Source organism: Beta vulgaris, chromosome 5, assembly GCF_026745355.1.
Source record: "Beta vulgaris subsp. vulgaris cultivar EL10 chromosome 5, EL10.2, whole genome shotgun sequence".
NCBI lineage: Eukaryota > Viridiplantae > Streptophyta > Magnoliopsida > Caryophyllales > Amaranthaceae > Beta > Beta vulgaris.
This window is the reverse complement of record NC_079206.1, coordinates 61,100,396-61,128,277: the sequence shown is the minus strand read 5'-3', so window position 1 is coordinate 61,128,277 and position 27,882 is coordinate 61,100,396. Positions and strand designations below refer to the sequence as shown.

Sequence of the window (27,882 nt, the reverse complement as noted above, 5' to 3'; positions counted from 1 at the left end):
AAGCCCTTTTATAATGTAAGGAACCCCGTACAAACCCTAAAAGATAACTTTAAAACGAAAAATATATCGATAAATGAATTCAGCGCTCAAAATCGCGCACCGCCCGACCGAAATCCGCCCGGTCGGGCCCAGGACGAAACAGCTTCGTCAGTTTTTCGTAAAAAAGTCATAACTTTCTCGTTTCTCATCGAAATTGGGCATATGAACTATAGTTGGAAAGCTCTTTGAACAAGCTATCACCTCCAATTTGAATCACATCAAAATCATTTATAGATTGAGAGATATGTGCATTCAAAGTTAGCCTTATGCCATTCACAAGATTTCAAGTCATAATTAACAAAAATACTAAAATTAAAGTTGAAACAACCTTGTGTCGACTCCGTCACCATAACCAAAAATACATATATAGCTTATCAGAAAGCAGTGCAAATCAGGGCCAAGACAACCTCAAACATGTAAAACAACAAAAATTATGTCTTATTCATTATTCTTTCTCAATAATAACGTAGAAGCTGTAAACTAAAATAAATTGAACTCTTAAGTCTTAGATCTTTGACGGAGAAAAAAAAGAAGCAATCCTGTATATATACCTTAAAACCTACGTAGACTAATAGCTAAACCTTCCTAAAAACAATTAAAAAAAAGTTCTTAAGAGTTAAGACTATTACATAATAGATGAACTAAAACTGCATGCGATCGATGAGGTCAACAGCGTTAGTAGCAAGCTGAACAAGTAATTTAGTAGCATCTTGAACCCTACTGATCACAACATCTCTAGCCTTTGCTCCTTGAAGATTAGTGATGCATGTGTTGGTAGCACTCACCACTGTTTTGACGTTGTTTTCCATGCTTAGCCTCTTCGACTGCTTATCATTCTTATCACCACCACCCAAGTGATCACTTGTGTCCATTGCAGTGTTCAATGCTGTCACCGTGTTAGCGATCGACGTACCACAATCATTCAGCGAGTCGAGTTCGCGACTCCACATTTGAGGCTGTTTTGAGAGTTGAGTGATACCGTTAGTTGCCGATTGAACTGCTGTTATGGTGGCCATGATGGCGAGGCGAGTCGATTTTTTTGGGGTGCTGTTTATGCGGTCGACATCAGGCAAGAGGGTTTGGAGGCATAAGTCACCGTATGTGGCGTCGTTGCAGGTGGAGATCACGTAATTTGTGGCTGGTGGGTAGCTTGCGAAAGAGGAAGTTATCGAGAGAAAAAAGATGACTGATGCTAAGAGAATTTTATGATCTGCCATTGCTTCTGTGGAACTAAAAATTACGTACCTTGGGAAATTTTGTTATTAGGACTGATGTTTTCTAATTATTTGATGGAAAATTGAGATGGTATGGACCTATATTTATAGAGATTTTGAGGAGGTGGCTCGTGATCTCGTATTGGTTTAGGATTATGGTTATAAGTCGGATCGGATTATTATTCCTAGAAGAGAAATAAGAGTCATATTAAAAGAAAAAGTTCTGATTATTTATTGCTTTCCGATTCTATGCATAATAGGAGTTTAAGACTATAGGAGTTCGTACATGAATTCGATATGATAATCAAACTTCAATTTGCGGGGAACCAAAAATCAATCAATCAATTAATTAAATTTGCGGGGGCTTGAGGGCTGCTGGTGGGACGAGGGTGGGGAGGGGGTGGTGGGAGGGTTAGGGTTAATTAAAACACGAGGGTACCAGGTAAATATTAAAAAACCTCAGAAGTACCTGGTGAAAAAATCGTTGTACTTATGCATTATGATTACTCTTTAAAGTGTTTACTTTACTATAAAATTCGAACACACCCTCACTTTTCTAGGCAGATTTTTATTCCCCATCAAAAGAGATACTTTTTTAGTTCTATAAAGTTTTAACAGTGGATATGTATAGAATCTCAACTTCTATTCATCGCCCCCAAATCTACTTAAAATCGCCGAAGTTTATTTTTTTAGACTATTATACCCTTTCTTTTTTCTCACACTACCCACCACCCCTACCACCCCCTGCCAACCCCGACCACCCCTACCATCACCTTCGCGTCACCCCCACCACCAAATTCCACCACCTTCGCGTCACCGGCCCCCACCACCACCATATAGCCCAACGAAGATATATAATACGAATAAAAATACAGATCCGAAACCCAATTTAAAAAACCCAACGAAATTATTGCGCGTTGATGAATTGATGTAGCAGCGATGATGGATGGCAATGATGTTGAGCAAGAACGATGATGTTTCGCGTCACTCCCACCACAAGTTAAAGCCAGTTGAAATTTATTTATCTTTGGGCGAACGTCCGGCCAGGACGTTCCGACCATAGGGCGACCGGTCCAGCTAGGACGTTCCCTCCATGGCGCGAACGTCCGGGCCGGACGATCGCCCCATGGGCTGAACGTCCTGGCCGGACGTTCGCCAGTATAAAAAAAATTCGGCGCGGTGGTGGCTATGGTGGCTGTGGTGGAGAACGTTAGGCGATGCGTGGAGGTCGATGGTGGTAGTGGGATGGTAGGTGGTGGTGGGGTGGTGGGGAGAAGCGGAGAAGTGAAATGGCAGTGGGTTGGTGGTGGGTAGCATAGAAAAAAGGAAAGGGTAAATTGGTCTATAAAAATATATTTTGGGTGATTTTAAGTACTTTATGGGCGATGTTTAACAATCCTCGTATAGAATATCAACTACACTATATTACAAACTTTCAATTAGTTTTACCAAATGAATTATACAATCAACTACGTGTTAGATTTCAGTTTTTTGTATAGCTACTTTATCTGTTTGAATTAACTTGGGTGGCGTTTGATTCACGAAGTGGTATAGATTTGGAATAAGAAATGAAATCGGGGCGGTATGGGATTGGACCTTGATACTTGATACCATGTGTTTGGATATGTTTTGGAATATTTTTTTTCCTTTTTATCTTTATACTGAAAGTTTAGTATGAGTCATACCCACCCCCCTGGATTTCTAAACCCCATACCTTATGAATTTAGAAATTCCAAAATTTGCAAAACAATGACTAGGTATAGATTTTAGTCATTCTAAACTCATACCGCATACCTTATTTTTGTAACCAAACACCCCCTTATTGATTTCAACTTCATACGTTTTTCCAAGGTTAAAACATCACTAACTTTGACCATAACATCTATACTAATGTATTAAATAAAAACAGTCACATTATCATGATGCATGCATGGATTTTGTTAATTTAAATATATAATTTGTAAATATCAATTTTTTTTTCTAATTTTTTCTAACATAAAAATAAATACTCATGGTCACATTGAGTATATGTCTCAAAATAGTGAAAAAACAAACATTGTATTAATTTAAAAATGGAGGGAGTGTTGGAACACAAGGTGACACTCAAGAAGGGGGGGTTGAACTGAGTGACGAAATCTAATCAATTTTCGCAAAACCTAGGTCGGCACAGTGCCAGATACTGTGTGAAATGCTCGTAAATTTCTGATTTGAGTTTTTATGAAAATTAAAACGAAAACTATAGAAAATAAATCACTCAAACACCAAATATAACGTGGTTCAATCTCACCTCTGAGATCTACGTCCACACGAACCAAACTCTTTTATTTGAATCCTAAAATACCAACCTCTTGATACAATGAGACTCCCCACCACTAACCCTAGTAGTGCTCCCCAACACTTAACTCTAAGTGTTGCAACTCTCTATAATGTAGAAATTACAGAAAGATAAGATCCTCAAACGTGTGCTTCTTATTCAAGCAATTTAGAGGACAATTACAATCGTAGAATAGTAACTCAAACTGACTCGAACATTGCTATACTTTGTGCCTTAGGAAATCGTTTTCAGCTCTTAATATCTCCGATTTTTCTCTCTGAAAACGTGAGTTATAAAAGTGAATTTTAAAACCCTTTTATAGTACATGACTTGGACGAAAATCCTTCAAAATATATATTTATCTTTTACTCCTTAATTTAAGGGATAAACCTTTTCTTTTTAGAAAATAAACTTTATCCTTTTTTTTATCTTTAATTCTAAAAAGATAAGTAGTGTTTCTTAAATCAATGTTTATCTATATTTTGACTAACCAATAGATTTTCTTTTTATCTCATACTCTTTTATTATATCAAATTCTTTTTCCAAAAACCATATTCGAAAATCTTATATTTTATAAAAACTGTTTTACACGTTTTTAACAAAACACGTTTTATTGAAAAATTCTTTTACAAAACGTTCTTATTAAAACTTTATCATTTTAATAAACTTGTTTTTCGAATATTAATTTTCTTTTATATAGACATATAATATTAATATAATTATTTATTTCCTTAACTCTAAGAAAATAATAATTATACTAATTTTATATTCCTATATTTAGCACATAGTATATCACCTAGTTCAAGTACATTACACTTTTGCATAAAGTAACTACACTTAAGAATATCAACTTGGACTTCAATCTTGATTCTTCATTTTTTCAAACTCTTCATTTATTTATTTCTTTCTCAATCATCTGTTACAAACTTTCATACTATAACATATTATACTCCCTCCATCCCATAATATAGTGCTTGCATTCCATTTTGGATGTCCCAAAATGTAGTGCCTTATTTCTTTTTTATCAATTTATTTAGACTAAATTATCCTTCATTTCTACATAAAACTTTCCAAAATACCCCTACTTTCTGTTAATATGTGCCCCTATTTATTGTTTTACACCATTCCAAGGAATATTTCTTGCTCTTTCATTTTATTTTAAAGGAAAAAGAAGAAAAAAACTAGTTCCAAGACAAAAATACCCAATAAATATTTATTTAAATATATATATTTTTGTGAAATCCTAAAACTCGTTCCATATTCCTTAATTCTTGTGAAAAATGAGAAGTGAGCACTATATTATAGGACGGAAGGAGTATTATTTTTCATCATCAAAATTTAACATGCACATGCACAACTGAGAGTAACATACAAACATAAACACATCAACATATCAAGGCAAAACGTAGTGCCTAATTTATGAATGGAAGCCCTACAACATATGAAAGCTAAATAACTGTGGAAGCAAACAAAGCCCTACACGTAAAACCCACGCTTTATGAGCCATGGTAAAACCGTGTGGATCCTAGTAATATTAATAAAGTAAAGTAATAAACATAAATATGAAACTCTATATAGTACTGTAGCTAGCAAATCAAACTTTCAGAAATCTTCAGATGGAGATGCTGTTGGGAACTCCCATACCAGTAACTCCATGGTCGGAATAACGTTTCAACAGCTCATAAGGTAAAAGACCAGCTCCATTTCTATGCTTTAAATTTTCATTATCATTCCTTTGATCAATGATTTGCTCTAAAATTGTTAATCCATCATTAAACTCCTTGAAAGCTTGCTTAATCTTAGGTACCGCCTCCCAAGACGGCTTTATATGTTGTCCCAGATATTCCTCGTCAGTTGAATGACTTGAAAGCACATCCAACACTAACATAACTGTAGCTGCTTGTCTCTGAGATGGGAAGCATGCAAGAAGAGTCTTCTCGGGTGTTTTTATGAAGGAGTTCCACTCATCTTTAGTTGAGCTTTCGACAGGCATTTTAGTCCTAGTGATAGTTGGTCTATTAGGGAAGTAACCTGCATACGCATATTGTCCGAAGTTGACGGCTGCATGATGCCCTGAACACACCCATATTATGGTAGTCACAATGTGAATTAGATCTTTGAGTGTTTTGAGGGTTGGCCACCATGGCTCATCTTTCTTGTCACCGTGTCCTATGGTTCTTATTTCTGTCCACCATGCTTGAAGCTCTTCATCTGATTCAACAACTTGGTTTGGTTCATTATCTCCATGATGATCTTCATCGTAGTAGTAATTTACGTAATCGGTAACCCATTTCTTGATGATAAACCAAAGGTCTAAGCCATCTTTCGCATATGGATAGTCATCTATTGTGAGCTTCAATACTCCATCTTCATCTTCATAAGCCATTCCCCTAATATATATATAATAGAATATGTCAATATGATGACAAGACTTATTAGTAATTTACTCCCTCCGTCATTTATTAGTTTACCCCTTTTGACTTTTCATATTTATCAATGTAAAACTTTGAGTAATAATATCTCTAATTATGTATTTGTAAAAATTATAAAAATTTAATATTCCAAAACTACATATTGAGAAGAATCAAACAATATCACACATGATTATATTCGGTAAAGGACGGATGTAGTAATTATGTACGTACTCGATTTTAAAAAATGGCATTGTCTTGTTATATATATATACTAGCCTTCATATGCACGCGATGCGTGCGTTAATTTGAAAATTTGTTATTCTATTAGATACTCCATTCGTACTTTATTTATGATTAAACTTAAATGTGAAAAATTCAACAGTTAGATGAATTTAGATATATTAATTCGCTAATGTAAAAAATAAAAAGGTTGTGAGTGATTGTTAACATTAATTTTTTGTAAATGAATATTGAACAGAAAGAACAAAAATAATGAGTTGGTTTAACTGGATTAAAGAGTATCAAAGGTAGTGAATGTTCAGACTTTTCATGTGCACGTTATTCCATCTTTTTTTATAAGGTATAAATATTTTGTCCATTTAATTTTTGATTGAAGTATTTGATGCACATACCATTTTAAACTTGTTTTAAATGGCAAGTTGGAATGAGAATTTTTAAATGATTTGCTTTAGTAATTATTTCATTCCATTAATTAGATCATTAAGGGTATTTTAGTCACTTCAAAAAAGGACACCACACCTCATCCCTTGGCTTATATAATAGAGATATATATATGTACCATGCAATATTCTTTTTTGGAATGTACATTATTAGGGGTTTGATTTAAAACTTAGAGTACGTACCTGCTAATTAGATCAGCTGGTAAGGCTTCATGATCAAAGCGCCACTCGGAGCCATAGATGGTGGAGCATAACTCTAAGCTGTACTTGCTAGTGGTAAATGTCTTCTCGATGATACCATCTGCATTAATTAAAGCTTGTCTAGCAAGGGCGTTGATCTCCATGGTGTACCGGAAATGAGGATGCAACAACCTATATATTGGGTGCATTTCACTCAACTGTCGATTAGCTGCAATTATGTAGGGTTCTGTGCAGCAATGTGTTCTAAGCCTGAAAATTAACCATTCAACAAACATATTTATTTATATATCATGTACTCCACTAAATTCCATTTTTTTTTATTTTGTTTTTTGATTAGGAAAATTAAGTCAGCTCAAGGGCTAACCCCTACAAGGCTACTAGCCTCAACATAATGTTGGGGATAAGGATCGAACCCCTGACCTCAAGGACAAGGGGGAGCGCTCTACCCACTTGAGCTAACTCCAAGCCTTTCCATTTTGTTTATCTCTTCATTAATTATACAATAACTAGTAATGAAATGTGAAAATTATTACGCATTTACTAAATTTAGAAACAGATGAAATATTAGTGAAGTATTACCAGTGGCTGATAAGTTGGTGATAGCTAGAGTCATGAGCAAGGACATGAGCCTTGGCAAGCTTCCAAAGCCAGCCATCAGTGGCATTGCTTCTTGGCTTAAATACTTGCTTCCACCCTTGAGGATTCTTATCACAAGGAGGTCGAGTTAACTCAATAGCAAGAGGTTTTAATGTTTCATCGTCGTAGATGAACAAAGTTCGAGATCCATACAAGTTCCTCCCATCAATCTCTGAAACTCTATTTACGTATGGCAAATATGCGTCATGGTAATCAATTATGAACAATCTCTTGTCTTCCAATGCATGCAATATGAATTGACTTTAACGATAATTAACTAATTTTTACTCCCGGACGAGATGACATTTTTCATTTGTTAGTATTTTACTTTAGAATGATAACACTAAATATGATATGGTTTGTTGGTTAAGACTTTAATATATGAACTTGAAGTCACGGAATCAAATCTTAGACAAAAACATTTACTAATTTCTTTTATTGTATGTGAATTACATGGATTGAAATATTTCTAATGGAGAGTGCCACATGACACCATTTCTTGTTTAGGAACGCCCCTTTTAATATATTTGTATAGATATCATTATATACCCATATACATAAATATGCTACTAACTAATTAAGTGATTTACCTTTTCAACTGTCATGGAACCTTTCAACTCACTATTCACCAAGTCCTCCGTCAAAGCTGATTCGGGTGGACCGTAGGTTTCGGGGTTCAATTTACTCATCAGTGGCCAATCCTGCATAAATTGGTATACACTAAACGCCTTAAAATAAAATAATTGTCACTCCATTTCAGATAAGAATTTGTCCTTCAAAGTACTCCTATAATATACTAACCTCAATTACTAAATAAGTGTAACAGTTTGACTTTTTTGATTGCCGACGCACAACTTTGACCATTAATATCTCTAATTATGTATTTGTAAAAGTTATAAAAAAATTTATTATGAAAATATTCATTGAAACAAATCAAACAACATTTTATAGGATCATTTTTTTTTACATATTAGTAAACATACGGTCAAGGTGACGTGTGTGAATAGTGTAAAAGTCAAAGTATTGCACTTTAAAAGAAACAGGTGAAGCTAAGTATATGCTACATACATTTGATAGTGTAACAATACTTTTACCAGATTCATTTGGAATATCATAATTATTACTCCCTCGACCCCACATTAGAGTGTTTGATTTCATTTTTTCACGAGAATTAAGGTAAACATAATCTAAGAGGAAAGTAAAGACTTTTTATTTATTTTAATATATATTGTATGGAAAAAAGTGGTTTTAGGAGAGAGAATTGAGAATAATTGGTGAAAGAGCATAAATGAGCCTTGGGATGAATAACAAAGCAAAAAACTAATTTCAAGAAGCAAAGAAATGACGATGACACGGTTTTTCTAAGCAAATCACTATGGAATTAATGTAGAACCAAGCACTATATTTTGGGACACCCAAAATATAAATGAAGCATTATATTAGAATTTTTTCCTTGAATAATGCAAAAGTGGGTTTTAATTCCCAAAATATGCCCAAAAAAATTAAAATTCCCTGCGTACCGTCCACGTAGGACGGCACGCGAGAAAATTGTTTTTTTCTTTGTTTTAACTCACAGAAACCGCTACTCAAAGTAGCGGTTTAATTTTAAAATAAACCGCTACTCTGAGTAGCGGTTTATAAATATAAACCGCTACTCTGAATAGCGGTTTATAAATATAAACCGCTACTCTGAGTAGCGGTGTATAAATATAAACCGCTACTCTGAGTAGCGGTGTATAAATATAAACCGCTACTCTGAGTAGCGGTTTACCTGCACAAAATATGGTAAGCAGATATCAGTTTGCATAGTAAACCGCTACTCGGAGTAGCGGTTTACAAAAAAAAAAAAAAAAAAAAAAAAATTTTTTTTTTTTTTTATAAACCGCTACTCCGAGTAGCGGTTTTACCTAAGTTGAAAAAAAAAAAAATTCTGGACACTTGCAAACCGCTACTCCGAGTAGCGGTTTTACTAAAAAAAAAAAATCTCGCGTGCCGTCCTACGTGGACGGTACACAGGGAATTTTAATTTTTTTGGACACATTTTGGGAATTAAAACCCACTTTTGCATTATCCAAGGAAAAAATTCCATTATATTATGAGACGGAGGAAGTAGTCATTTTTCAAAATGCTTTAGCATTTAATTATTGTTAAAGTCATATCATTAAGGGTATGTTGTCCAAAAATTAATTCGATTAATTAATAAATCAACAGTGTTGTAATCCATATTTTGATGATGCCAAATAAATAAGTCTTGTATAGTTTTTATTTTGAAAAATATGAAATTCCAAAAATATTGTCAAGTGAATTTTTATATATTTTGTGGAGGAGATTAATTATTTAATCTAGTCAAGATATTTTATTTTCGAAACTATGATTTATATTATATGGTATGATTAATAAATCTAGTAATTGAGAATCTTTTGTGAAAAAGATTTTATGTTATTAGATGCAAAGTTGTTTGCTTGGTGCGTGCAATAGGTTTGAATAAATCATGGCTACAAAGGAGTAGTTGGGGTGAGATTTTCTTTAACAAACTCATCAATTGTTGGCACACAACGGCTAGTAGATCGGTTAAATCTGCTCTAAGAATCGAGGAGTTTGTGCAGCATGTAAAGGGTCACTATCCCTAGGTTTTAGCAAACAGACAACATGGAGATCGTGGAGCGAGTAAAATGAAAGAAGCCACTGCAGCTATTTAAGGAAGAAAATACTTGTTCGAAAAACAACTTTCAAGCGTACAAAGTTTATCTTTACTAAGAAATAAGTTTAATTTTTATGTATTTTCTTCTCCTCTTTTGATCACATATCATTGTAATACTATTAGTGTTTGGGTGAGAGTAAATTCTAAGAATATTCTTGTAATCAAGAGAGAGAAAGAAAGAGAGAAAAGAGAAGACTTCGAGTGAAGTCAAGTGAGTGTCATCAGTTCAAGGGAAATTGAGTGACTGGGAACAAGTTTCTAGAGGACTAGAGAAAGGTCTAATAATAAGTTATAAAGATAGAGTCTTTTGGCCTATTATATTGCTAGAAGTATTGAGTCAAATTAAATCCCTTGAGATCAAGGTTTTTCTTCCTATTAGGCCTAGGAAGTTTTCCTTGTAAAAATCATGTGTGGATTTTCTCTTTCATTCTAAGTAATTTATATTCCGTAACTTAAAGTAAAACTTTTCCCCACAACTACATTTCACCCTCCCTCTTGTAGTTAGTCTAGTGTTCATACTAGAATAACAAACAATTTTAATTTTAGTGATCTAGAATAAATGTGGTACTTTATATAGAGATGAATTTAAATAATGCACAACATCTCAAGATATAGCCATATAACTAAAAAGTACTCGCTCCGTCCTTCAATAAACTTCCCACATCTAATTTTTTTGGCACTATTCATGAGGAAACAAATCTTCCATATTTTTTCCAATATATAAGAAAAACATGATTATGTGGAGTCGTGTTTGATTCGTCTTATTGAACACACCATGAAAATAAAACTTTTATAATTTTTACTAATATGTAATCAGAGTTATTAATGATACAAAAGTAAACGTGTAAAGGAGAAATGAGAAGTCTAGTACTGAAGGACGGAGGAAGTGATCTTACCCCGGCCTTGACACACTTGATGCTTAAAGGATTCATGCCAGCAAGAGTTTGACGAGCAAACTCCTCATCCTTAAACCAAGAAAATCCATCCCCTACAAGTCAAAAAAAATTAACAAACCTTAGCTTGTTAATAAGTTAGCTTAGTGAAAACTTAATTAATGAGTGATGTTCATACGTTGAAATGTCTGGGGAGGCTTAAGACGAATAGTTTGCTGTGTATGATCAGACACTTCTCTGATAATCTTAGGCAGTATATCCTGCAATGTCCCATGGTGTACCATCTCAGGAGCATCAGAACCTTCATTGAACAGCAAGTTTATCGCTGTCATGTATGGAAATCCTAGATCAGGATCAAGGAACTTCTCCCATAATGAAGGTACAACAGTATGCAGCCTCGCATGCAGAGTGCTGAACCCGAACTCTTCCTGTTTCAGCCCTGAGAATCTTTCATCTCTAGGTACATATACACTGCTAAATATGCCTGCACATGGAATTGCACAAGTATAAGTAGGTCATTGAAACATTTTGGGAAAAAACCTACAATAATTGGGAATACTCCGAGACAATCGATAGTTGAGATTATTAAAAGCGGACCGAACATAATATTATATCATGTGACATATGTAAGTTATAATGTCGACCAATTGTATAATACAATCGACTTGAGAACGTAAAAATAATGGATGAAAGTATGTAAGGGGATTACCTCTATTAATAGGACATCCTGTTCTACAACGTCTTGGGTAAGGAAATCCTTCAGTACCACCCAAGGCTTGTCTTTCCAACTTCGTATCATTTGGATCACAAAGGTCATTGTAGATGTCATAGTCATAGATTCTATCAGAGCTCTTGCGTACTCCTTTTCCATTGCCTCTCAAAGTTTCAAGCTCTTTCTCTCTCAATTTCTTCAAACCAATTGGTGTTTGTGATGCCAGGTACGACTATAACATTATATCAATGAAAGTTAAATTGTCGATATAATCACATCAAATGAATTAATTCAACCAGTATAAATGTATAATTAGCTAGCTCAATAAGTCAAATAATAAACCAAGCAACTACTAAACAACTACTCCATCTTCCATTAGAATTTTTAACACTTGTGAGGGGGCGTTTGGTTCGCATAGTGATATGGGTTTGGAATGAATCAGAAATGAAATCAATGTGTTATAGGTTTGGAACTTGATACCTAATACCATGTGTTTGGTTTTATTTGGGAATAAAATGTTTTCTTCTATTTAATACCTAGAGGTATTGGTACGAGCCAAACCCACCTCCCCCTTGGGTTTCTAAACCCCATACCTTATGGGTTTGAGGTATGGTTTTTAAATCTATCAAATTATTAAACAAACACTAGGTATGTGTTTTGCTCATTCTAATCCCATACTTCATACCAAAATCATATGAACCAAACACTCCTTGAATATAGAAGTCATCACCTGTCATCCCATCTCATATACTTATATTTTTTTTAAAATTTTTAATAAGGTAAGGAGAAACCTTGACAAGTAGAGGGAAATAAAAGGAATCCCAACTTGCCAAAAGTGAGAATGGATCCAAGAACCTCCTGAAATTGAGAGAGAAGCTCTAACCACTAGGCTATCCCTCATCTCATATACGATATGATGCCAATTCATTTCTAGTATGGCATTTCCTTTATATGATCAGAAGATTTCTATATGTGCGCGGTTTGGAACCTTTGATCACTTACTTTAATTTGAGTGTCATAATATATATATAATCAAATAAAAAGAAAAATTACTACCTCTGTCACATATTAATTAACACGGTGCACTATCTATATAACCTACTTTGACCATATTTATCTACCAATATATAAAGTTAAATGTTAGTATATAAGATATTGTTGATTTTTCTTAATATATACTTTAAAAATATCAAGTTGTAATTTTTGCTGATAGGAATTTAAAGACATTAATGGTCAAAGTTATGCACTGACATGTGTGAAAGTTAAATTGTATCGGTGAATATGGAATGGATTTAGGCTATGTCCAGTTCACCTTATTTTTACTTATTTCAGATTAGATCGTATCAGCAAAAATAAGTTCATATCATATCAAATTAGAAAAAATAAGCTGAGATCAGATAAGTTCAGATCAAATTAGATCAGAAAAGTTCAAATTATACTTTTATTTAAAAAAATTATTATTACTACTACTACTACTACTACTACTACTACTACTACTACTACTACTACTACTATAAAAATTATAACGATTGAATATTAATAATGTACTAATGGAGACGAATCAAACAAGATCCCACATGACTATATTTTTTCTTATAAATTGAGAAAAATTGAGAAGATTCTCTCCAAGTATGAATAGTGTCAAGATTCTAAGTGAGAACGATAAAAAAAAACAGAGGGAGTACATGTAAGGAATATAACAATAAGATATGATGTTTAATTTATTTTTTAGCAATTTTGGTAGAATAATATAAAGTATATGTTACTAGTTTATATAAAACATGAATAGCATGGGATAACCTACTAGTGTTGGCATCACATTCAAAATTTTCCATACAAGGAATTTCAACTTAATTATCTTTTTTAAAAAAAGTTTATATAAAACAAGATAACAATATAAGAAGAGTATTTAACAATTTTGTTCAAAATCATATGATTATACGTATTTATAGGTTTATTTATAATAAAAAAAACAATTAATTGATATAACAAAGAACATGTTGTTGATTAACTCCAAACATGTCATCAATCTAAAAATAACATCTATATTCTATTTTTATAATACGTTCTTTAAATAGATTTTGTATGCTCTTTCAATATTTTTTTTAATTACCATTATATATTCATTTCATTACTATCTAAATTATTATTATAAATGAACCTTAAACATGGATTATATGTTCTCTTTACCATGAACAATATGTTTTATTTTTAACCTAAAATATGTGTTTTTTTTATTTTGAATTATATGTTCATAGACTAATGTGTTCTTCTTTAGAAAAAACTAATTATGCTATTATTATGCTACTATTATTATATTATTATTATTTTTATATTATTATTTATATTAATATTTGTTATTATATATTATAATATATTATTCTTATTTTATTTATACTATTATTATATTATTATTATTGTTATTGTTATTATTATTATTATTATTATTATTATTATTATTATTATTATTATTATTATTATTAAAAGTTGTGCATAGTAATAAAATGATAGTAATAGTAATGCTAGTAATGAAATACAAAGTAATAATAAAATTTGTAATAATATGTTTTATAAAAGATAAGTTCAGATCGGATTAGATCAGATCAAATTAGATTATATCAGAAAAATAAGTTCAAATAAGTTCATATCAGTAAAAATAAGGTAAAGTACACATAACCTTAGTGTTTTGAACATATGAACACTTACACATAACACCAAAAAGGTACATGCAGTATCATCCGAGCCAAAAACTAGTATAAAATACAGAGAAAGCCTTGGTAACCAACTGTTTGAGACCAAAAAAGACTCAAATACTCAAAGAGTTACACAATGGTACCATTATAACCTGGTATTGGTATCACATTGTTATCAGGATTGGTACCAAGCAACCTTACTTTGGTATCAAAATTTTCGGACAATGGTACCAATCTAACCTAGCATTGGTACCAAACAACACGCGCGTGAAATTTCCAAGGCTTAAAATGACCAAATTACCCCCATTTGAGTCCCCTAAGAGACTCAAACGGTTGGTTGCCAAGACAAGCTCTAAAATACAAGTTGTTGATGATCAAGCAAGACTACAAGTACGTACTTTTAGAATGAACATGCAAGTACATTTATGAAGTTTCTGTACCTTATTAGTGAAGAAGACCCTTTTGTCCGGATTGATGGTTTTGGGATGCACCCACGAATTACAGCTAATATTAAGTGAGCCAGAACCAGAAGGTAAGCCTTCTAGAACTATATCGATGAGGTGCATCTCTACGTGGTGTTCATTTTCAACAAGAACAGCACCTACCTCTCCAAAATCTGCCTCCACTTCTATGTAACCAACATATTTCAACAACTCAACCTTTGCAGACGATGTCTGATTAAAAAAGATTGAATGAATCTTCACTACATTATACCAAAACTTTTTAAATTGGTGGGACATGTACCGCCAAAGCCCCTCACTAGATCTGTCATCAAAATCATACGCGTATTTGGTTTTCAGCTTCTTGGATCCTGTATCTTCAATTCGATAAGGGTAAAAATATAAACGTGAGACATATAAAAGGTAGGTCTTAGTTATTTATATACTCGTCTCAAAGATTATACTAAAATGAACTTGTAGTAATGATTAGGCATAAGAAAGTTTCTTACATACGAATTAGGATTTATTGAATAAGTTGAAGAGAACAGACGCTTACTTGGTTGGAGCTCATCAACGCTAACAAGGTCCAAAACAAGGACGGCTTCTTCCATGCAATCAGCATAAGTATCACGTAGTTTGTCGACAACGTTGGTTGTCAGGCTTTCAAGAAGAGATGGTTTTTGTACTGAGATTGTGGCCTTAACATACGCTTTAGACGGGGTTCTATTTATATTCTGGGTGGATTTATCGTCCGACATTTTCTTGAACGTACTCTAGTTGGTTAATAACTAGCTCAAAGGGACTCGGGGATTAAAGAATACGAGAAGAAGATCAGACGAAATGGGTGAGTTTTGTGGAAATAAGAGGCATTTTATACCCAAGGAATTTTGTGTTCCAATAATTCTAATACTAGCTTGCTGAAGAAGAAATAAATATGAAGTCATGGAATTTTTGGATTTTGTTATCAAAGTCTAAGTTGGCGCTAGATATTTCTTTAGAGTTATATGAACAAGCTAAGTTTTGAGCGCGCGTCCAGGGCCGTCTCATGGAATATGGAGGCCCTGTGTTATTTATCAAAATGGGGCCCTTCAAAAAAAATTATAATGAAGAAATTATAATTTTTTTATTATTATTTATCATAAATCGTTCCTTACAATTTGATAAATAAACCAAAACTAAAAAAAAAATCTAGTAGGATCTTTTATTTAAACAAAGCCATCCTTCTAGCATTCTTTGAAGCAAAATCGTCCACCAAATCTTCGTAATCAACTTTTTCCATAATATCGTTCTCTATCGCTATCAAGGCTAGTCCATTTAGTCTTTCTTGTGACATTGTAGAACGCATATAGGATTTCAGCAATTTCAACTTTGAAAAACTTCTTTCTGCAGATGCAACAGTAACAGGAATAGTCAACATGATTCTATATGCAATAACTAAATTAGGGAAAAAATCAAGATGTTTTACAAACTTTAACATATCTAAAGGACCCAAGTCTTCATTGGGCAAGCATTCTTTAATCATTTGCAACTCGAAATACAATTCAACCCTATCAATATCAGATTGTCCATCTTTTTCCATTGCTTTTTCCAAACCTCTACAATAAGACCTTAGACTCTCATCATCAAAAGAATATAGCTTTTTAGAACTAAACAAGAATCCAAAAATATTTTCATATTCTTGATATTGTTCAAATCTCTTATTAAGAGAAACAAGAGCTTGATCAACAATATATAAGAAATAATTGACTCTGAATGATTCTTCTGGAGATTGGGAAGATTGAGAAGCAACAGATGAAGTATTAGTTGAATTCTCATCAAAAAAACATTTTCTTCTAATGACACGCTTTTCACGAAAAATAGGATCAATATCCATTTCAATTGCAATTTTTTTTGCTATTTCCAAGGCATCATGAAAACCGCTTTCTCTATATTGCTCAAAAAACAAAACCAACCCTTTTATTTTTTCAATAGCAACATCTATAAGCACATCCTTTGATTGTAAATTCTTACTAACCAAATTAACAGCATATAATATGTCAAACCAGATAATAATTGCCATCAAAAATCAAAATCACTCAACTCATTTGTCGCTAGAGATTTAGCTTCACTTCTTATTTTAGAATCATTATCATTTTCTCCTACTTGAATTAAAGCTTCTCTTATTTCGAGCATTTGAAACCTTATAGCTCTAACACTATCGATGCGACTCTCCCAACGAGTGGATGACAATGACTTAGGAGTCAATCCTTTTACATTATCTTTTAAAATTTGCCATCTTTTTGTAGAGCATGCAAATATTGTGTAGATACGTTGTATGATACCAAAAAAATCTCTGGCTTTGACACAAGTATTAGCCATATCACACAATGCTAAGTTAAGACTATGACAACCACAAGGAGTATAAAGGGCCCGGGGATTTATATCTAAAAGTTTTTTTTGTACTCCTTGATGTTTTCCCTTCATATTAGATCCATTGTCATAGCCTTGTCCTCGAATATTATCTATATCAAGATTAAGATCTTTCAACTCATTTTGTAAAACATCAAAAAGTCCTTGACCACTTGTATCATTCACATTCAAAAACCCTAAAAAAGACTCTTCAATTATAATAGAACTCGAAGCAAAGTCAACATATCTTAATATTAATGACATTTGTTCTTGGTGACTAATATCAGGAGTGCAATCAAGGATTACGGAGAAATACTTTGCTTGTTTTATTTTCTTAATGATTTCAGTTTTAATGGCAGAACCAAGCAAATGTATAATCTCATTTTGAATGTTATGACCAAGATAGTGAATATGTATTTCATCATTGCTAATGCGCCTAACATGTTCATTAACAACTAGATCAAACTCTGCCAGCATTTCAATTAAGCCCAAGAAATTACCATTACTCTTTTGGTATATTTTCTCATTTGAACCACGAAAGGCTAAGTTATGTTTTGCAAGAAATTTTACAACTGAAATTATTCTTACTAAAACTTTTTTCCAATGCTCTTTCTCTTTTTTAATCTGTTTTTGAGTCACTTTGTCAATAGTCTCATTTTTTTGAAGTCTTACACGCAAATCATACCAAGTTGCCATATTCTTAAAATGTTCCATACTTGTCTCATGCTCTTTAAGTCTTGTACTAATATGAGACCAATCACCAAAACCTTCATTAATTAATTGACCTCTTCCATGACCCTTTTTAAAAATTTTACAGCAAAAACAAAAAACTTTGTCAAGCTCTTTTGAATAAACAAGCCATTCTCTATTACATCTTTCTCCATTGGACAAGATTCTAGTATATAAAGTCATAGAAAATCGCTTAGATAACTTATCTTTAGGACCTTTTATAATAGACAAGTCTCTTTTGGGTCCTTTTTTCTACTAACACTTCGATCATTTTAGAATTAAGAGCATCCCAATTTCGTGGATCGAATACATCAAGGCCAAATTGATTGTCATTACTTTCATTGAAGCCATGATTATTTTCATTCACAACATTATCATTTTCAATGGGATTATCTTTATTCGGACCATTATCACTTTTAGCATGAACATCATTTTCATTACCACCAATATCATTCTCATTCGGCACATTAGCATCAAAAGGTACATTATCTCTATTTAAAGGCACATTATCATTAGGAATAACACAATCATCCAAGGCTACTTCATCATTCACAACCACATTATTATTACTTTGAGTACCTACATGTGATTCTTTCACAACAAACTTATCAAGAGCTCCTCTTTGTGATTGAGTAAGCTCTTCAATTCTCTTTTTCTTTTTACGTTTTTCATAGCCACAATCATACTTCCTAATTTTGGGAGGCATGATAGAAATAATTAAATTAAATGATATGCGACAAGAAAGAAAGAAACAACCTGTACTCCAATCTTTTCAATTTCCTTTTTGCAATCTCATTCTTGGAAAAAAAATCTGGTTTAGCAAGAAAAACCAAGCAAACTAATTTCAGATTGTATTGAAATTATTAAAGTCTTACACATTATAGAATAATAGAATGTACGGCAATACAGAAAAATCAAATACGGCAATACGCTGATACACATAATTGAATTACAGTCTACCGATAACAGAATATACACAATGCAGTCTACCGAAAATCAAATCTGGCAGAATTGAATTACAGTCTACAGAATTAAAGTCCTATGCATTATAGAATCACATAATGAACCAGAAAATTACAGAATTATTGCAAACAAAACACGCAAATTATGAAATCGAAAATTGCAGAAACTTAAAATTATAAGAACATTAAGAAGTACATATTATTAATTTTGATTTTAATTATAAAAATTCAGAATTGCTAAATCAAATCTGGCAGAATTGAATTACACTCTACACAATTAAGGTCCTACGCATTATAGAAGTATATAATGAACCAGAAAGTTATATAATGTACGCAGAAATCAGAATTGCAAACAAAGCACACAAATCATGAAATCGGAAATTGCAGAAAATTAAAATTATAAGAACATTAAGAAGTACATATTATAAATTTTAATTTCAAATTATAAAAATTCAGAATTGCTAAATCAAATGTGGCAGAATTGAATTACAGTCTACAGAATTGAGGTCCTACGCATTATAGAATTACATAATGAACCAGAAAATTACATAATGCAAGCAGAAATCAGAATTGCAAACAAAGCACATAAATCATGAAATCGAAAATGCCATAAAAAAGTTAATTTACCTTAAAAGTGAAGACTTTGATGATAAATTAGCCCACAAATTCTTGATTTTTCACCTTCGAACTGACGAACTCCCACTATCAAATTCGCGACTTTGTTCGAATTTTTTTTTTTTTGAGGATAAAAGAAATTGAATTCTTGGATATGGAGTTGAGTGGTTTGAATATGAATCGCAAATAAATAGCAAAAAAAATTCTTCCCGTTAGATATCTCCATTTTAGGTGGTGTTCTTGATGGAAGGAGTAATGAAATTCAGAATTTTTTGGCTAAAATTATGGAAATGAGATATTTTCTGAATAAAGAGAGTGTATTTTAATTATAATTTGGGAAGTTAGAATAATTTCAGCAATATTTTAGAGATTTTGATTTATGAAGATTGAAGAGGAGAGAGAACGGTGGAGAAGATCAGAAGAATGAAGAAGATGGAAAGTAATCTTTCTCTTCTTAAAACTTGCTGCATGCGTGTAGATTGTACAGTTGTAAATTTTTTTTTTTTTTTCCTTTTCTCCTTTCATTAGTCAACCAAAATTGGGCCCCAAATTTGTGAGGCCCTGTTCCACAGAACCGGGTGTACCGGTATTGGGCCGGCCCTGCGCGCGTCTCATACGCGTATAAGAATTAAGTGTATTGGACACTTTTTCGTTGGTACTCACATCTCTCTAAATTGATACTCAAAAAATATTTTTCATCCAACTATTAGTACCAATACTTAATAGTATTATTTTTAGTACCAATTAAAAGAGACATGGATATCAAATAACACCTAACCATTATATGTCTTGAGTCTTTGCACTATATCATAGTAAAACTTTCTGTGTTTTTATGTTTTTTACAGTTTCTTTGTAGCACAGTAGTCCCATGGTCGATTAGGAAATCTGCATAGGAGTGGTTAATTACGAGATCGACTGCTAACCTGACATTTTTCTATTCTTTCGTTTTTTCCGGTTTTTTCACCAGGCACCACTGTGGTTTTTCAAAATTCATGAGGTACCCGTAATTTTAAAAAATGCACCAGGTGCCCTTACTGTTTCAATAAAATGCACCAAATGCCCTTAATGACTAACAGCATGAAGTTTTCGTTAGTCATTAAGGTTAATTAACTCTTCTAACCCCTCTAACCCAAATTAAACCCTCTGAACCTAACCCTACCCTAACCCTAACCCCTGATCTAACACCTCACCCCCACCCTAAACCCTACCACCACAGCCCCTCTACCCTTCCCCCACCCAGGTAGCCGCAACTCCCCTCTCCAGTAGCTCCCCCACCCCCATCAAATCCCCCCTCCCCCACCCCCTGTCAAATCCCCCTCCTTCTTCTTCATTTCCTTTTCTCTCTCCTTCTTCCTCATTGATTTTTTATTTCAAAAACTGATTTTGAAAATGGTTTCGAAAATGGTTTTCGAAAATGATTTCAAAATTGGTTTTCGAAAATGGTTTTCGCAAAAGGTTTTCGAAAATGGTTTCGAAAATGGTTTTCGAAAATGTTTTCAAAAATGGTTTCGAAAATGTTTTCGAAAATGATTTTCGAAAATGATTTTCGCAAATGATTTTGAAATTGATTTTCGAAATCAGTTTTAGAGGGGAGGTGGTGGTGGTTCGGTCTACAGCATAGGGAGGTTGTGGTGGTTGCTGCTAGGGGAGGGGGGATGTTGTCGGGGTGGGGGTGGGGGTGGGGGTGGGTGGTGGTTGTGGGGTTAGGCTTTCAAGTTATGGGGTTAGGTTAGGGTTTAGTTAGTTAATTAGGGTTTAATTAGAGTTAGAAGGGTTAATTAACCCTAATGACTAACGGAAACTTGACACTGTTAGTCATTAAGGGCATTTCGTGCATTTTACTTAAATGATAAGGGTACTTGGTGCATAAAAAAAATTAGTGAAAAACCACAGAGGTTCGTACCTGGTGAAAAAAACCCTTTTTTTTGTTTGGGATTTTCTATAACCAAGATGGATATATAGTTAATAGAAAGAAAGAAAGTAGAAATATTTGTTTGTAAGCCAAATAACTACTCTCTCCGTCCATAACAATGTTCTACTAGAAATATTGGTACTATTTAAAATTATGTGGAATCTTCTAAAATTTTCCTAATATATAAAAAAAAATATAGTCATATGGAGTTTTATTTGATTCGTTTCAATGAATTAATACTTTAATAGTTTCACATTTTTATATCTTTTATTATCATATAATTACTTATGATTAATAATCAGATTGCGTTGATAGAAGTGCAAGTGAAACTAGGTACATTAATAAGGAAGAGATGGAGTATAAGATCTATACTAATATATTAAAGGAGTTATTAAACAAAGAACGGTGTCACATAATGCTCTTTTTAAGGGTGTTTTACTCCATGCAATCTACCATTTCACGTATAATAAAAAAAAATTATAAATTGCATAATATAAAGTTTAATTAATCCCATAATTACAAGTTTACATACTAAAGTTTTAACCATTCAACCAAGTGATATTTAGTACTATAATTTTTAAATATAATATTGATAAATAAAAAAATTTCCTTACGTGTAACATAACTCGGACCTAATTACTAATTATAAAATTAAAACTAGTGAAAATAAAACTTTTTTTTACGGTGGGGTACAAGTAATCTGTTGGGCTTATATCTCAAGGAGTAGCCAAGGCCTCAAACTAAGCTCCACCCGCCATCTCTTCTTCCTCCTTTAGAAATGCTCATAGTCATTGCTCACATCAAAGCTTAAACTCTTTCTTTTTTACGTTAACTTAAAATCTTAATCTTATCTATGGAAGAATGAAGATTTTTGTATTAGCGTAATAGTAATCAAAGTTTGTGAAAGATTTTTGTGTAATGTGATGTGATGGTCGTCGGTTGTAGTCTACGGACAAAGTTTGTGAAGCAGCCACCAGCTAGTGTGATTGTGTGAACACATGGACTAATAACCATGCTATTTGTATTTATGCACATGCCGATTGGCTAATGGCTGTGTCTCCATCTTTCTTATCTTCATGTCGCATTGATTGTGAAGTCACTGCCAGTGTTTCATGGAAGTGTTCTATTAAAAAAAATAAAAAATTGGTTTATGGGAGTGGTCTGTATCATCAAGTGGTATTTTACCGGACTACTAATCTACTAGTCTTAATAGAGATGTGTACATTTATTTCAAACATTCTAGATTTATATGAAAACTAGTTATTAGGTCCGGGCTATGTCTTGGGTAAGAAAAATTTCATTTATTAATATTGTATTTTGATATAATAGCACTAAATACAACTTGGTCTAGTGGTTACAACTTTACTTCATGAACTTGACGTCACGGGATCAAAACCTATACTATGCAATTTCTAATTTTTTTATTTTGTACATGAATTACATGAACTAAAACTCTCTAGGGAGAGCGCCACGTGGCACCGTTTCTGGTTTACACACGCCTTTTAATTTCGTATGATGTTTCAAAAAAGACAGTTTTTTCGGCCCTGTGTTAAAAGTCAAGGACAATCCCTATTACATGGTAGGTTTATCTCCCAAAACCAGTTCTTAGTCATGGCTAATTTTACGTAGCCATCTCTCAATCACGAGTAAAAATTGCCTAATAGTACTTATTAATTTATGAGAAAGAACATGGAAAGTCCAACACTTCAAGGCCATTTCGAGTAAAAAATGAAGATTGTAATGTGGAGAGGGTTTTTAAGACAATTGACCCCTAAGTGGTTACTGGGATAAGACCAAGTTCGTGCAAGTTCTCTCCCTTTTTGAAGCAGTTGAGATCATTAATGTACCTTTGTCATCTCAACTCTTAGATGATGGCTTTGTGGGGCTGTACTCCAAAATTGGTATATTATATTAAATCATGTCATCACTTTATTAATTTTTCAAAGAATTCCCATACATAAGTTGTTAGCGGTTCAATTACATCGAAAGTGTGGAGAAAATATGGAATTCTAAAGTTCCTCTTAAGGTGTTGTTGACTTTGCTTATGACTATGTTATACAACTTCTGTTCTTTTTCTACTGCAACAATTGAGCTTTCACGTTTGCCAATGCACTATTTTAACTATTAATATCTTTAATTACTTTTTAGTAAAATTATACAAAATTGATATTATGAAAGTATATATATCGAGACGAATCTAACAAGACCCCACATGACAATATTTTTCCTTACATAAAAATCGTAATAAATAGTGAAAGGTTATGATGGTGAATGGACAGTGTAAAAATCTCATTTTGCAATATTATAGAAATAGAACGGAGGAAGTAACTTCTTAATAAATTTCGTTTTGCATTAAAAAGAAGTCTTCCAAAACATATGAGTATCATGTATATGTTAAACAACTTTATAATTAATATAAAGGTGCATATCTCTTAAACACAAAGTTTTTTTTTATCAAGTTAACGTAAGAATCATTTACATGTTTTCATTGTAGCTGATATATAAACATTGTTATTATACTCAATTGTTCCCGTGCATTATGCACGGGCCTAAAACCTAGTGTGTGTGTGTATATATATATATATATATATATATATATATATATATATATATATATATATATATATATAATATATATATATATATATATATATATATATATATATATATATATATATAATTTTAGGTCTTAAATTATGGGCTTAAACTATTCTAAATCATTAAATTTTATAATCATATTTATTATCATCATAAGAAGGCAAAAATTTAAAGTTTTGTAGCTTCAAAAAGTATATTTGGTTTTTTCAGTTAATTTAGGTCTAAAGTATAGTTCAGGTTAAAAGGGATTTCAGGACCTTTTTTGATATAAAAACTAGTTTTTAGGTCCGGATTATGCCTCGAGTAATCATAATTTTCATTTATTAGTACATTGAAATTATAACACCAAAAATTAGTTGGTTTAGTAGTTAGATCACTTTAGTATACAAGTTGAGGTCATGATGAGATCAATCTTATACTATGCATTTTATAATTTTTTGTTGTAAGTGGAGTACATGAAGTCAATACTCTAAGTGATAGCGCCACGTGACACAGTTCCTTGTTGGGAACACCTTTTAATATATTACTAGTGAGTCTCCCGAGCAATCACCCTGGTTGTTACTTTTTGTCAAGTGTGGAAAATTTGACGTAATGACATGATAAGTATTGCATGATTTTTGAAAAATAAACGCTTAGCTTAAAAGTTTAGGGATGACAGCAATCGCTTAATTCTTTCTACAAGGAATTAGATTAAGAGTTTATGTCATTAATAGTCTCTTGTTATTATCATAAAAAGGTTAGATATCTAACTAATTGTGCAAATCTTTTAATGAGATATAATTATAAGATCTTATGATATTTTATTTTCAAATACTAATTAAACAATTGTGTTATGGTGGATTAATGGTTAAGCTTTCACTTTTTGTTTCAAAGGTCACGTGTTCAATATCTTGTACAACATGATTATTTTTTTAGTTGAGGGTTTTACTTGAAAACAAAACATTTGTATTATAGCATTAGAGGAGAGTGTCTCGTGACACACAAACTTTATTATGAATACCTTTTAATATATTAGTATAGAAGTATATATAGATTAGTATAGATTTTTTGTTATTTTGATGATAGCAAAACCCCATAAAAGAAGACGAAGAAACGAGAGCTCTGGAAGAGAAAAACTGGGAAATTGATGTGCCCCCAAGAAAAAAAAAAGAGTGAGAGTGGTTTCTTATTAGTATAGATTATGATTATACATTTTTTAGTTTTAATATATATATATATATATATATATATATATATATATATATATATATATATAGAGAGAGAGAGAGAGAGAGAGAGGGGCAAGATCACATGAGAATGCTCCTTATATGAGAAATGAGAATGAATCTCAACCACACGATTGGTTTAGAGTTACAAAACTTATTCATTAGAGTTATATCCTTCTAAAAAATTTTGAATTCAATTTTTTTTTGTTTTTTTTGAATTTTTTTTTTCAAATTTTATGTTTTTGGAGTTACATCACTTTTTCATTAGAGTTACGTCACTCATTCATAAGAGTTATAGCGTGTAAAATTCATTCTCATTTCTCATATAAGTATGCATTCTCATATGAACTCAATTTTATATATATATATATATATATATATATATATATATATAGTCTTTGTATAATAAGATGAAGTTTCCTTGCAAGTAAATTATAGGAGAAATTAGAGGGACCAACTTTATAGTTAATTTTATATTTATTTAAAATAAATAATATATAATATATAATTGTTCATCTAAATAAATATATTTTCAGAAGTTATAAAATTATGTTGTATATGGAACTTATTTCGAAACATATTTCAAACACTCTCGATGGTAAAAAAAATATAATATTGCGAATTATGTAGCAAAAGTTATATTCAATTTACATAGTTGAATAATTAGGTTGTTTATTCAAATTAAGAGTGTAATCTTCACTTATAAAAAACACTTTATATGTATCTATATCTGTGTTGAACACTATTTTCAAAAAAAATAAAAGTTAAAAAGAATGACATGTCATGCTTAGGTGGAGCTCTCTATAATATTCTAAGGTTGTTTTTGTAAAATCATACTCTAATTTTTTTTTCATCATATCGCTATAGATTTTAATTTTTGTTGTAACAACAAAATTTCCTTAATAATTTTTGTTGGAATACTAAATTGTATGTTTTGGTTCATCAGTTTGAGTAAAGCTGGTGTTTGGATCCTCTAGAGTTATAAAAGAACTCTACAATGTAGGTTTGAGCAATATCAACATTAAATAAAAAAATCAATAGCTCATATATTATCTTTCCAAAACCCGACCACTCTATTTTTTCTCATCAAAATCCACCCCCTTATTTCCCATCTTTCACCAATATACGCTCTTGATTTTAAAATGTATGCTTCATATACAAATCTACCTTATACAGTTTTATTAAAACTCTAGAGGATCCGGACTCGTAAGACTGAGGTTTTGAAAGATAATATGTTTAATCATGTAAGTTGAACCTATGATAAAATGCTATAGTCACATACAGTACACTATATAGTTATAACTATTATTTATATTTATCTAAAATAAAGAATAAATAATGCCTTATCATTCATCGAGTTAAATATATTTTTATGAGTTGTAAAATTATATTGTAAATAGATCTTATTTTGAAGTATATTTCAAGCACTATCAAATGGTGAAAAAGTATAATGTTTTGAATTAGGTAGCAAAAATTATATTTAATTTATATAATATAATAATTTAGGTTGTTTGTTCAAAACGAAACTCTAATTCCTCGTTATCCACAACTTCTTTTATGTATTTAAATATATGTAGGACTCTATTTTTTAAAATATTTAAAATAAAAATTAATGACATGGCAATCCTACGTGGCGCTCTCTATTTCATAAGTTGTAGAACTATATTGTAAATGAACCTAATTTCGGAGCATATTTCGAGCACTATCCAATGGAACAAAAATTATAATATTCCAAGTTACGTAGCAAAAGTTATACACAATTTACATAATATAAAATTTTAGGTTGTTCATGCAAAATCAAACTCTAACTTTAGCTTATCTAGTTCTTATGTGTATTTAAATCTATGTAAAACTCTATTTTTAAAAATATTTATAATCAAAATCAATGACATGATAATTCTATGTGGCGCTCTTTATTTTATAAGTTGTAGAATATTATATTGTAAATGGATCTATTTTAGAGCATATTTCGAGCACTATCTAATGGAACAAAAATATAATATTTCGAATTATGTAGCAAAAATTATACACAATTTACATAATATAATAATTTAGGTTATTCATGCAAAATCAAACTCTAATTTTAGCTTATCTAGAACTTCTTATATATTTAAATCTATGTAGAACTCTATTTTTGTAAGAGAGTTCTCGTTATCCACAACTCCTTTTATGTATTTAAATACATGTAGGACTTTTTAAAAAAATATTCAAAATAAAAATTAATGACATGACAATCCTACGTAGCGCTCTCTATTTGATAAGTTGTAGAAATATATTGTAAATGGGTCTTATTTCGGAGAATATTTCGAGCACTATCCAATGGAACAAAAATCATAATATTTCAAATTACGTAGCAAAAATTATCACAATTTACATACTCCCTCCGTTTCCGAAAGATCTTCCTTGTTACTGTTCCTACAAATACCAAGGAGGATCCATTTATTTGGGGTGTGGGGTGGCCTGGGTAAAGTAGGAGATAAAAAGGGGTTAAGATAAATAAATAAATAAAAAGGGGTTAATAGTAGGAGAGAAAAGG

At 31.9% G+C, this 27,882-nt stretch overlaps 1 protein-coding gene and 1 pseudogene across 1 annotated transcript; both read right to left on the bottom strand.

Annotated features, from left to right (window-relative positions):
* Window positions 1-4,958: 4,958 nt before the first annotated feature.
* On the bottom strand, window positions 4,959-15,851 carry LOC104894250 (linoleate 13S-lipoxygenase 2-1, chloroplastic). Its single transcript, XM_010680437.4, has 9 exons — window positions 15,494-15,851; window positions 14,938-15,314; window positions 11,802-12,036; window positions 11,271-11,576; window positions 11,096-11,187; window positions 8,089-8,199; window positions 7,442-7,743; window positions 6,845-7,111; window positions 4,959-5,957 (listed from the first exon to the last, which is right to left on the bottom strand). The coding sequence occupies exons 1-9, from the start codon at window positions 15,693-15,695 to the stop codon at window positions 5,180-5,182; spliced, it is 2,670 nt and encodes an 889-aa protein (XP_010678739.2). The 5' UTR covers window positions 15,696-15,851; the 3' UTR covers window positions 4,959-5,179.
* Window positions 15,852-16,138: 287 nt separating this feature from the next.
* Window positions 16,139-18,760, bottom strand: LOC104890905 (uncharacterized; annotated as a pseudogene).
* Between the last annotated feature and the right edge of the window lie 9,122 nt (window positions 18,761-27,882).